At 43.4% G+C, this 12,500-nt stretch overlaps 1 protein-coding gene across 3 annotated transcripts in view; it reads left to right on the top strand.

Annotated features, from left to right (window-relative positions):
* The window catches only part of grb7 (growth factor receptor bound protein 7), a 29,502-nt gene extending 19,825 nt beyond the window's left edge, over positions 1-9,677 (top strand). For all 3 annotated transcript variants that reach the window (XM_042082736.1, XM_042082734.1, XM_042082735.1), the window contains 12 exons: positions 1,217-1,373; positions 1,781-1,902; positions 2,129-2,203; positions 4,057-4,194; positions 4,788-4,898; positions 5,298-5,396; positions 6,095-6,172; positions 6,783-6,902; positions 7,160-7,217; positions 7,542-7,629; positions 9,040-9,133; positions 9,479-9,677. In XM_042082736.1, the coding sequence (XP_041938670.1) occupies positions 1,217-1,373; positions 1,781-1,902; positions 2,129-2,203; positions 4,057-4,194; positions 4,788-4,898; positions 5,298-5,396; positions 6,095-6,172; positions 6,783-6,902; positions 7,160-7,217; positions 7,542-7,629; positions 9,040-9,133; positions 9,479-9,625 (1,287 nt within the window). In that variant the 3' untranslated portion in view covers positions 9,626-9,677. The remainder of the gene's footprint in view (positions 1-1,216; positions 1,374-1,780; positions 1,903-2,128; positions 2,204-4,056; positions 4,195-4,787; positions 4,899-5,297; positions 5,397-6,094; positions 6,173-6,782; positions 6,903-7,159; positions 7,218-7,541; positions 7,630-9,039; positions 9,134-9,478) is intronic.
* Positions 9,678-12,500: the final 2,823 nt, after the last annotated feature.

Below are 12,500 nucleotides of genomic sequence, written 5' to 3'. Positions count from 1 at the left end.
ACCCTGCCAACACGGCTCTTCAAACGTACGATTTCCCAAAGCGTAGAATATTGTCCCTCAACTCATTCGACATATAATTAATGTACAAAAGTCAAACATCTATGGACCCTTTCTATCTGTCTTCAAAAGTAACACACATACTTTGAAATGAAAATGAATCAGACTAGCATCATGTTCTACAAAATGTTGACTTTAAAACTTTTTTTTGTCTGTCCCCAAGTTAAAATTAGCTCAATGTTGTTTTCTGTGCCAACAGAAAGGCCTTAGGAATGCAACACACATGTTTGTTTGTTTGTTTATAAAGTTGAAAGGGTCAATGTTGCATCCTTACATGACCTGCAGGAGAGAGTCGTAGATGAGGTGGGTGGCGTAGACAGACTGTCAGACTGACACAGCACAACAGCAAATGCCTAAGGACAGAGTGAGAGATGGATGGATGGATGCATGGATGAATGAATATCTAGAGTGAAAAATGTCCTGCGATACATTCTTGGCTTCGACTATGCTTGTCTGTGTGTGGCATCTGGCTCGTAGCCAGTTTGTGTCGCCTCCTCTGCATATGTGCTGTCTGCTTACCTGTGAGACAACCCTCAGGCACTGGTTGCCCCCAGATTACCGTGACAACGGAAACAGCTATGACTTGCTGAAAATGATTTATGCGAGCTCTATTGGATATGAATGTACAGTACATCTGTACAATAGGTTTTTGTCATTAGTACTAGTCACAATGCATAGAAAACACAAGCATCTTAATTACGTGTATCCATGCATGAATGTATGCACATATGACTGAGGCCAAAACCCAGTATAGCTTGAGAGAGATAATACCCCTCCTCTTGCCAAAAGAAAGTGCCTAAGTTGTTGTCAGCTTTGTAGTTCTTTTCATTCTGATAAGAATCAGAATTAAGATTAGAATTTGACCAGGGATTTGGTCCGGGCTGTTGGTGTCTCTCAAGCTATTCATACAGTGAGACTGTGAGTTATGTTTGTAGATGCTATAGCCTATAATACACAACTAATATACAAATTCTGTAAAAGGCAAATGGCATACAGTGCAGTTTGTGTCTGATAGTGCAAGCTACAGTATTGTGTATGGTAGTAAAATGAGTAATAAATGAATGAGTATATCTTTAACTGCTTGCCGTTTTAGCATTATATTAATGCTCTCTACTCTGTGTGTGTGCGCGTGTGTGCGGGTGTGTGTGTGTGTGTCCAGGTTGTTCGGGTATATGGTGAAGATACCCTGGGCCGGTCGTTATCCGTGTCGTCAGGGGCAACGGCGCGGGACGTGTGTCAGATGCTGGTGCAGACTGCCCACTGTAGTGACCAGGAGAGCTGGGCCCTTATCGAACTCCACGCCAGCCTAGGCCTGGGTATGGCTGGGTCTAGAAATTATGCTGTATCAGTAATATTTCTATTATTTTGTAATGCATAATATATTGTGTACAATATAGTATGTGCATTAGTGTTTACACGTTTAAACTGTGTCCAGTGTAAAGAGGATAAAACACATGCACATCCAAGTCTGATCCTGGGTGCTGGACAAAAAAATGACGATGAGAAAGGGAAGAAAAAGTCCGCAACACCAGTATATGCTCCCAATAGTTATGTTGTTATTACCGTACGTACTATAAGTGAACATGAGATGAGTCCTGACAATAGACGGAAAAAATGTGTCCAGTCATATAAACGTTATGCTGCTGAAATGACAATTTAATAGAAGACGTATTTGAATCATAGGAAAGGTGACTGATGTATTATGTCTGATGTCCACCTGCAGAGCGCTGCCTGGAAGATCACGAACGAGTAGTGGACGTGCAGTCCTCCTGGCCTGTAGATGGCAGCACCAAGTTACTTTTCAGGAAGAACTACGCCAAATATGAGTTCTTCAAAAAGCCCATGGTATGCTGAATGTTATTAATATTATCCTTAAGCAGAGGAGTTTTAAATATTCTCTACAAGACTCTACAAGTCCTGTAACATTCTAAAATTCCATGTTAAATTCAATGAAACCAGATATTCCTTAGAATGTTAATTTTTCAACTTTCCTGTCACACCGCAATATAAAATCATCAGTATTTTTTTTTTTTTCATATTTCTCCTCATGCTATTTGTTTTGTTTTTGCAGCTCTTCTTCCCTGAAAGCATGATCTCTGACAGCTCTGATTGCACTAAGGGTGTGACTTCATCAGAACTTGTACAGGTAAGAGAATGTTCTGGCAAACAGCATCCAGGTGTGTCTCTGCCTGGAACATGTAAATGCCTACAGGTGGTTTCAACAGGGATATAGGACAAGGGTACCAAAGTAGCACATGTTAGTGTGGTGTCAAATTATAATTAACTGATTCAAAGAATTGTGACAAAGCAACAGGATACTGCAGAAGGTGTAGCTTTAATCCAACACAGAGCATAGGTTCATGAAGCCAGCTGCTTCTGACTTTCTGTACATGGTTCTTATACCTTCTCATGTCGTCACTTGTTTGTGTGAACTCAGAATAGGACAGAGCTCCTATGTCCTCCTTACCTCTTTTGGTAATACATATGTGCCTAGGTATTTATTCTATTTCTACAAAGGACCGTTGACCCTGGCTAAACAACTGCTAGGGATGTCCAGTCTCTTCTATGCATTCATACTGTATCCTTATAGGTAAACTTCTGGGCCCCAAGCTTGTGTATACATTAACTATATTTACCCCTGCTGTTTCACCACATGGATTTCAGACAGTATCCCAATGTACAGAACATTTTTTAGTACAACTACAGAATATCTTATCAGGAAACTTACAAAAAGTCACCACATTAGTAATTGTTTTCCCTGTCTTTTCATGGGTGTTTTAACCTGAAATAAGTCTCACAGATTTTTCAAACTATACTAGTCCCACAAATGATGTTGCCCATGTGGATCTCAAGTAGCCTAGTTTAACCAGACTTACTTTAACCAGACTCACTTTAACCAGACTCATTACTTTATTTTACTTCTTGACGTGAGGATGGCCTCTCACAATTGGGGAAAACGTTTCCAACTCTAGCACAGTAAACTTTGAAATCATTGGTCCAGCATAACCGATCACATTGACCAGGGATTCCTGACATTACTTCCTACTTCATCTAACCTTAATAAACTGTAAGATAATAAAGCGCATTGGCAGTCAGGACTGGCAGTTAGGCCTGCCATGCCTGTACATAAATGTATATAGTTTGATGATGTTTGCAGGCATTGCTACTACCGTTTACCACAGCCACACTAGTGCCCTAAATTATGTAGTCCATGTGGATTGGCTGATGCTCCTCGCAGGAAATTGGCAGTTCATACTTCATTCAACATATTTTTATGATGCATGTATTTGAAATACGTATTTTTAATACAAAATGGTATTTTGTCATTTGTATTTTATTGGGTTGAAGAAAATGGCCTCATATTTTGTATCAAAATACTTTATAGGTGTGTATTTTTGTAGTTTAAAAATACTGGCAAATATTTTTGGTAGAACCAATACTTTTGGTGATATGATGACAAGATAAAAGTGTAAAACGATGAATCTCTGACTTGTGCTGACTTAGTTGTGCAAGATCAGTTGGTTGCTCACACACACAATGCATTCCCTCTCACAGCAACCTCAGTCAGCAGTTTTTGAGAACTTCAATCATCCAACACATGGAACTGGTTATGTGGTTGTTCTGCAGCATTGCTCAAAAAGTTGCCCCATGTGTTGCCTTTAAGCAACACAAAAAATTCATATTCATGCCCCTTGGCGTCAAAATAACATTTAGCACACTTACACGTTACCCAGTTAGTTGTCTTGTTTGTAAAAAATGTGGGTGGAAGTGAGCATCTGTTGGGCCATTCATTTTTCATCAAAAGTTGTGAAATAAAGGGTTGTAAGCTCTCATCTTAATCATTTTTTCAACCATACTAGTCCCACTTCTGGAAATCTGTTGTGTATATGGAACATATGTACATTTGTGTCTTCTGTTCTATTTATCTGTTATTATATTTATTTGTCTGTTTGGTTGTTTATTCTTTCTGTTTATGTGTGTGTGTGTGTCGTCCTCCAGAAGCTCCTGCAGTCGGGGGCGTGTCCTGAGATCCAGGGCTTCCTGCACGTGAGGGAGGGGGGGCGGAAGGTCTGGAAGAGAGTCCACTACTTCCTGCGCCGCTCCGGACTCTACTGCTCCAACAAGGGCTCCTCAAAGGTTGGGACACACACACACACACACACACACACACACGGAAAACAGCCTTACAATACATTTTATTATTTATTTGATTCAATTTTATTGAGGTATTTTTTAAGACGGTTAGTTTGTCTGGACATAGTTTTCTTTTTTTTTTTCTTTTTTTTACAAAATTGTACAAAATAGGCTCTGCTCAAAGCCTGCCCCCCATAAGGAGCCACATGGGACAGGCACTGACAGGCACTCGCACAGCAGACAGCTAGAGGACTATTTGTTGTGTGTGTGTGTGTGCGTGTGTGTACTGCTGAGTTGGTAGGAAAAATAGATCAAAGCAAAGACAAAAACAACTTCCATGTTATTTATTTTACTTGATTTCGTTATTTTGCAGAGTCTCTGTATTTGTGCAATATGAAAAATGAAATTACAGATATCAGACATCAACTGTCTAGAATGTTTCATCTTAAGTCTGTATAAACTGTTATATTGTTTGTAAATGTTTAAACTGTTGGTGTGCGTGTGCGTGTGTGTGTGTGTGCGTGTGTGTGTGTGTGTGTGTGTGTGTGTGTGTGCATGTGCATGTGTGCGTGCGTGTGCATGTGTGTGTTTTCCAGGAGCCTCGGCATCTACAGTATGTTGCAGATCTGGCCGACCTAAACATCTACACTGTCACCAACAGCCGCAAGCTGTACATGGCACCCACTGAACACACTTTCTGTGTCAAGGTAAACAGAAACATGTGTACATGCACACGCACACACACACACACACACACACACACACACACACACACACGCCTTGGCCTTTTCTGGCTTCGATATTTTAAAACTTAAAGGAAATAAACACAGTTTATTCCGACACTTCTACATTTTTAAAATACATCTAAAAATAGTAATAGTACAATCGGATAACCCCATCATTGTAACCAAAATTATGTCTGAAGTGATTTGCAAAGCTTCTCTCATATCACCACAGAACCATAAACTGGGCTTCACTCACACCACTCTGCTCAGCGCAGCATACGCTCTTCATGCTGCGTACTCTTCTGGAATTGGTTATTGAATTGTGCTAATGTGTATGTATATGCCCATGTAGAGTTATTTGTGTGCTTATTATTTGTGTAGTCTAGGGGTGAGCGTGCCCGTTCTCAGGACATGAAGCTGCTCTGTGCTGAAGATGAACAGAGTAGGACCTGCTGGATCACTGCCTTCAGGCTCTTTAAGGTGACCACCAAGCAGCTCCATGTCTGTCTCTCCACCTCCCAACCCCCTCTCTGCCCCCCCCCTCTTCTTATGCCTCTTTCTCTCTCACTCTCTCTCACTCTTTCTCTTTCTTTCTCTCTCACTCTATTTCTCTCACTCTATCTCTCTCTCTCACTCCTTCTCTCTATCTCTCTCTCACTCCTTCTCTCTATCTCTCTCTCTCTCTCTATCTCTCTCTCTCACTATATCTATCTCACTATATCTCTCTCACTCTTTCTTTCTCACTATATCTCTCTCACTCTTTCTCTCTCACACCATCCCATTTTCACTATGTTTCTATTTCTTTTGCAAATGTTTTTTTTTACCACCTCTCTCTTTCTCTCTCTCTTTCTCTCTCTTTCTCTTTCTCTCTTTCTCTTTCTCTCTCTCTCCCTCTCTCTCTCTCAGTGCAGTTCCGTATTGGCCTCTGTTTCAGTCTTCTCCTCTCCACTCTGTAAAAGTCTCTTTTGTCCAGTTCATTCTCAGCATTCTCTCTCAGCATTTAGTTCAGTTCATTCTCAGCATGGTGAGGTCCTTTCATTTGGTTTATTGCTTTTCGAGACTCTTTCTCACTCTTTCTGTCTGTAAAGTATTTCCTCAACTAAAGCAATCACCATTAAACACAATTAAGTGTGTGTGTGTGTGTGTGTGTGTGTGTGTGTGTGTGTTCATGTCATTAGTATGGAAAGCAGCTGCAGTGCAATTATCAGCTCTCCCAGTCCAGCGTGAGACCGCAGGTGCCCCCGCGTGACGCCAAGGTACATCAAAGCCCCTCTGCATCTGCCCCATAACACTCCATTACACCACAGTTCTTTAAAGTTCACACACACATGCACGCAGACACACACACAGAGACACACGCGCGCGCACACACACACACACACACACACACACACACACACACACACACACACACACAGACACAGACAGACAGACACAGACAGACAGACACACACACACAAACACACACAGACACACACACACACACACACACACAGACACAGACAGACAGACAGACACACACACACAGACACACACAGACACACACACACACACACATTCTATCTCCCTCATTTTACCCATTTAGTCATCCTCTCTTGCATCATGTAGTCTTTGTCTCACTCTGTTTCACAAACACACACCCCCCACCACACTCACACTGATACTAATGCACCATACACACACTGATGCTAATGTGTAGCATTATTAGTGTATTATCCTGCATATGTTATTAGCACTTATGTATTTTAAAATGTTTTAGCCTTAATGGGGTACTCTTTGAATGTCATGTCTCTCTCTCTCTCTATGTGTCTGTCTCTATGTCTCTCTCTCTCTCTCTCTCTCTTTTTCTCTCTCTCTCTCTCTCAGGCCAGACAGGCAGAGGACTCTATGGTTGCCATGGATTTCACAGGGAAGAATGGCGGCCGCGTCATCCAGAACCCCAAAGAGGCCGAGAATGCCGAGCAGGAGGAGGGACAGGCGTGGAGGGTGTGTGTGTGTGTGTGTGTGTGAGAGAGAAAGAGAGAGAGATGGTATGTATTTTTGTGGGATAGTGTGTGTGTGTGTGTGTGTGTCCGTGTGTGATATTGGAAAATTATCCGCAAGGGGAGTGAATTATGTGATGAAAGAATTGAGGCTTGTGTTGTGAGCTCTAAATGGGTATCATCGTGTGTGTGTGTGTGTGTGTATGTGTGTGTGTGTGTGTGTGTCTGTGTATAATTTTTTATTTCTTCTTTTTTGCTCAGAAGAGAGAGGCCCTACGCAACAGTCTGCCTAACGTGCCACAGAGCTCGCGGCCTTCTTGTAAGTCACATGTTACATACACAAAGAATATGAGTACACTGTCACTCTCTCTCTTTCTCTCTCTCTCTCTCTCTCACACTCACACACACCCACATGCGCACACACACACACACACACACACAGAGAGAGAGAGAGTAAGAATGGGTTTAATTTGAGACCAAAAGAACATTTTCAAGATGATAATAACCTAACTAAATTAAATCTCACTGCACATCAGGTGACTGGTTCTACTCCGATTTGGTAGCTGGAGTACCTAACTAAAGAGTATAATGTTAGTTACACGTGTGTGTGTGTGTGTCTGTCTGTCTGTCTGTCTGTCCTTAGCTGTGCATCAGACCCAGCCCTGGTTCCATGGAGGCGTCTCTCGCTGTGAAGCCCAGAGACTGATTGAGGAGCAGGGGCAGGTAGATGGGTGAGTTGGCCTCCCCCTCTTCCTCTCCATCTCTCTCTCCTCCTCCTCTTCATCTCTCTCTCCTCTTCCTCTCCCTCACCTCCTCCTCTTCATCTCCCTCTCCTCCTCCTCTTCATCTCCCTCACCTCCTCCTTCTTCTCCTCTCTCTTTCCTCCTTCTCTTCTTAACCTCCTCCTCCTCCTCCTCTCATTCTACAACCTCCGTAGCTTCTTTTTCCTCATCACTTCCTTTTGTCTTCCTCCACTCTTTGTTGTTGTCATCTTCTTCTTTCCTCTCCTCTTTTTTTCTTCCTCTCCTCTCTCTCTTTCTACTCTACCTTTCTCAACACCCATTCCTCATCAGATGTGACACATTCCATATTCCCCACGTACTCCTCCACTCTTCTCTCCTCTTCTCTTTCCCTCTCTCCTTTTCTCTTTTCCTCTCATCTTCTCTTCTCTCATTTTCTCTTTTCTTCTCTTATCTTCTCTTCTCCTCTTCCTTTCTCTTTTTTCCTCTCTCCTCTTTTCTTCTCTTCTTCCAACTCCTTTCTTCCCCTGCCTCTACTCTCTCTACTCCTCCTCTCTTATCTTCCCCCCCTTTCTATTTTTAGCCTCCCCCCTTCCTCTCCAGCTAAATCCTTCTCTCCATCCCCATCTCTCCCTCTCTCTCCTCCTCGCCCCTTAATAACAGCAGTGCATCAATTTTACACGCTGCTTCTGTAGACGACGTCACCTCACAGACGCAGATGCAGAGTTGAACCCACCAGGTCCTGGTCAGATGTTAAATGACGCTCAGAATAATATCCCTAACGGAGTTCATCATTTAGACGGGCAGATCGGTTAAAAACACAACTCCTGCAGCACACAGTTCGACAACGAGCTCTATCGTGTTTTTTTTATTTTTATTTTTTTTTTTGGGGGGGGGGGGTGGGCGTAAAGGAAGGAGTGGGGACAGGAAGAGGTGGTGGGGGAGGAGAAGAGCTTCCTCCAGTTTCTGAACAGATGGTTGCAAATGGAGCTTTCTGAGGGCTGTGAATTGGCGTGAGAATTGGCACGTTAATTGGTCGAAAAAGGATTAACTGTGTGTGCGAATTCAATTAGCACGTTACTACCTACCTCATGATCTTTTCCAGCAGGGTGTTACTGAGTGACACTGACGATTTCAAACTCTCTCTCCCTCTCTCTCTCTCCCTGTCTCACCCTCACCCTTTCTCTCTCTTTCTCTCCCTCTCTCTCTCCCTCTCTCACACACCCTTTCTCTCTCTTTCTCTCCCTCTCTCTCTCCCTCTCTCACACACCCTTTCTCTCTCTTTCTTTTTCTTTCTCTTTTCCCCTTTATCCTTCTAATTTTCTTTTTCTTCACCCCCCCCCCCCCCTTTCTCTCTTTGTGTGTGTGTGTGTGTGTGCGTGTGTCTGTGCGTGTGTGTAGGATGTTCCTGATCCGGGAGAGCCAACAGCATGCCCAGTGTTTTGTCCTGTCGCTGTGCTACAAACTCAAGACCAAGCATTATCTCCTGATCCCTGTGAGTTACTCAGCATCCCAAACATTTCACAACTAAAGAACTACTACTATACTAGAAAACTCAGAATGTGTTGCAGAATGTGTTGTGCTTTTTTGTACCTTTCACACTTATGTATTATGTGTTTGCGTGTCTACTTAACCAAGGTGTAATAGTGTACAGGGGTGTTTTTGTATGGCCTCGTACATCTGGATGTGTGCATTCTTTCTTCTATTCCTCATGAGTGTGTGTGTGTGTGTGTGTGTGTGTGTGTGTGTGTGTTCCTGATGTGTGTGTGTGTGTGTGTGTGTGTGTCTGTCTGTGTGTCTGTCTGTGTGTGTGTGTGTGTGTGTGTGTGTGTGTGTCCAGTTTGAAAAGGCAGGCAGGAAGTACTACACCATGGACGACGGGGATACGGTCTTCATAGACCTGCTGCAGCTGGTGGAGTTTCACCTGATCAACCGTGGCATCTTACCAGTCCGCCTCAAACACCCTTGTGTGCGGGTCGCCCTCTGAACACACCCACACACACACACACACACACACTGCCCACACCCTTTCCTTTAATTTAACATCCCCCTCCAATCCTCCTCCACTCCACACACAGTCCCTCACACAACTTCATATTTCCACCTCCGCCTCAACGCAACGATGTCTTTTTCTGTGTGTACGACTATAAATACATCAGTTCCAGACCATCACCAACACATGTAAATTGTGTCCAGTTTTCATTCCTTTGGCCTCCAAAGGAAGGACACCTGCACCTTTTTTGCACCATTTACATGTATTCATTTATATGCTTTTAGCACACAAGGTTGTCCGAAGTGACTTACCCCTCTTGCACCTCTGTCATTCATGCAGAGGGACAGGTTAAACCAGTCACAAACCCAACTACAGGTACATAGAGCTACAGTCAAGAGCACAGGCTTATTGTGTGTGAGATTTATAACATGAGGCTGGTTCTGGTCATTATTTTACACACACACACACACACACACACACACACACACACACACACACACACACACACACACACACAAACCCGTGTAATAGATCTTCTGCAAGAGGTACCCTACCAACTTGCCTGAAAAATTTCCCCATGTCCGACCGATGTAATGACTGATTCACATCATTCCATATAGACAAGACCACACACATTTAAAAAAATAATAATGATTAAAGAAACTGTGCCTTAGTTAGTGTTAGCATATTCAGGTGAACCAGAGGACATACATCTCTGTCTGTTGTGTTTTGTCAGGTGCTCATTGTAGCTTGTCTATTAAGCCTTCTTTCAGTTTACCTTTTTCTACCAAAAGGGGGCGCTAAGATACATGGTTTGGAGATGTAAGAGAACTCTACTGATATGCAGACACAGGAACTCAGCATTGACGTGCTACTGCAGAAGCTTCTGAAATGCATATTTGCACAGCATTTTTGTCCATAGAAGAATAGATGGAAATGAGTTGTCCAAGAACAGAGTTCTGTGAGTGTGTGTGTGAGTCTGTGTGTGAGTCTGTGTGTGAGTGAGTCTGTGTGTGTGTGTGTGTGTGTGTGTGTGTGTGTGTGAGTGTGAGAACAAACTAATATGCAATTTAATTAAAAAATGATATAACTTGGACCAGTAGTCATTTTTAGCACTAGTCTGTTTCATAACTTGCCCATATGAATGTGCTTTTTAAAAAGGGAAATAAAGGATGAAGCCACAATATTCTTTTCTATGAAATGTCAAACCTAACGGCCAATATGCATTTATGTAGCATCCCCCATTCACTTTCCAGATCATCTGTGTTGTAAAGGAGATAGGGGTTTAAAAGATGTGCATGCTGAATGACTTCTGGAATCAAAGGATTAAGGATATGCAAATAAAGTCTTTTTCTTCACGTTTAGCCTGGAGGCAAGCTTTGTTTCTTTGTCTGTTTGACAGTGTGTTAGGCTTGAGTGGGCAAGGGTTTGTTAAGGTGGACAGCACTGTGTGTGTGTGTGTGTGTGTCTGTGAGAAAAGAAATGCAAAGTGTGTGTGTGTGTGCTCATGCACCTGCACCTTCCATTTATGTTCCCAAAAACCACAGATTTATGCAAAGTAAGTGGAGAATCTAATTTCCAACAGGTGTAACAAGCTCCTGAGGTTTTTAGTAATTGGTAACAAAACTTCCAGAGTGCGAATGTCCTTGAGGTGATTCCCAAGATTCGGATCTGATCGTTTCCCCCACTCTTTTTGAAAGGTCTATATGTTAGATGATTAGAAAGTAGTCTTATCTAAAACCATCAACATTTTCAGATTTTCTTTACCCGAAAGCCCAAAGGCTGGATAATCTGAACCATGGGTAATCTAGACCACAAATCATGAACAGCAACCATGAATTTAATGTAGAACCATGAATATTTTTTACATTACCCTTACTTGAGAACCCAAAACTTCCCTGGAGTGGCACCATCAACCGCCCTGCCCCCCTTCCACATACACACACACAACTACACTTACCCCACTACCACACACACCTACCCCAACACCCCCCACCACACACACACAGAACTACACCTGCCCCCCACCCCGTTCACACACACACACACACCCACAGAGTTGGCCTGATCTAGAGGCTCTGTCTCCATGCAGGACACCCCCCTCCCACACACACACAGATTGCCTGATCTAGAGGCTCTGTCTTTATACAGGACACTCCACACAGACACACAGAGATGGCCTGATCTAGAGGCTCTGTCTTCATACAGGACACTCCAACACACACACTCACACACACAGAGATGGCCTGATCTAGGGGCTCTGCCTCAGCACTGACCCTGATCATATTTGGTCAGATGACAACTACTCAGAGCATAAGCGTTTTTCCCAGCATTCTCTGGGGGGGGGTGTTGTCTGGCCTTAGCGTAGCATGCCTCAGTAATTCTATCAGGACTGGACTGGCTTCTTCAGTTGCCAGGGTCTCCATGGAGCTGTTGCTATGGCTACCTACTGCAGTGTGTGTGTGTGTGTGTGTATGTGTTTGTGCATACGTGCGCGTGCGTCCATGTGTGTGTGAGCGTGTGTGTGTGTGTGTGTGTATGCAGAGAGCACAGCTGAAGGGGTCTTTCTACTCACCCCCACTAGAGCCAACACATCCAGGTGAGACCCAGGAGAGAAATAGAGCGAGCGAGAGAGTTGTCTCTGTGTCCCACCTGTTGTTGATACCTGCCACATCTGTTGCCAGGTGTGGAGAGATTAGTTAATAGTTAAATCCTTCTCCAGCCAAGGCGGAGAAGCCAAGCCAAGCGGATAAGAGTCATACATACTCCCCACTGAATGGGAAAAGGGTGGTGGTAGCATGCAGTGGCCTGAAATGTGGGTTCAATTCCCAGCTTCCACCGTGGTGCCCTTGAGCAAGGCACTTAACCC

The sequence above is a fragment of the Alosa sapidissima genome, chromosome 24 (genome assembly GCF_018492685.1).
Source record: "Alosa sapidissima isolate fAloSap1 chromosome 24, fAloSap1.pri, whole genome shotgun sequence".
Classification (NCBI taxonomy): Eukaryota; Metazoa; Chordata; class Actinopteri; order Clupeiformes; family Clupeidae; genus Alosa; species Alosa sapidissima.
This window is presented reverse-complemented; position numbering and strand designations above follow the sequence as displayed.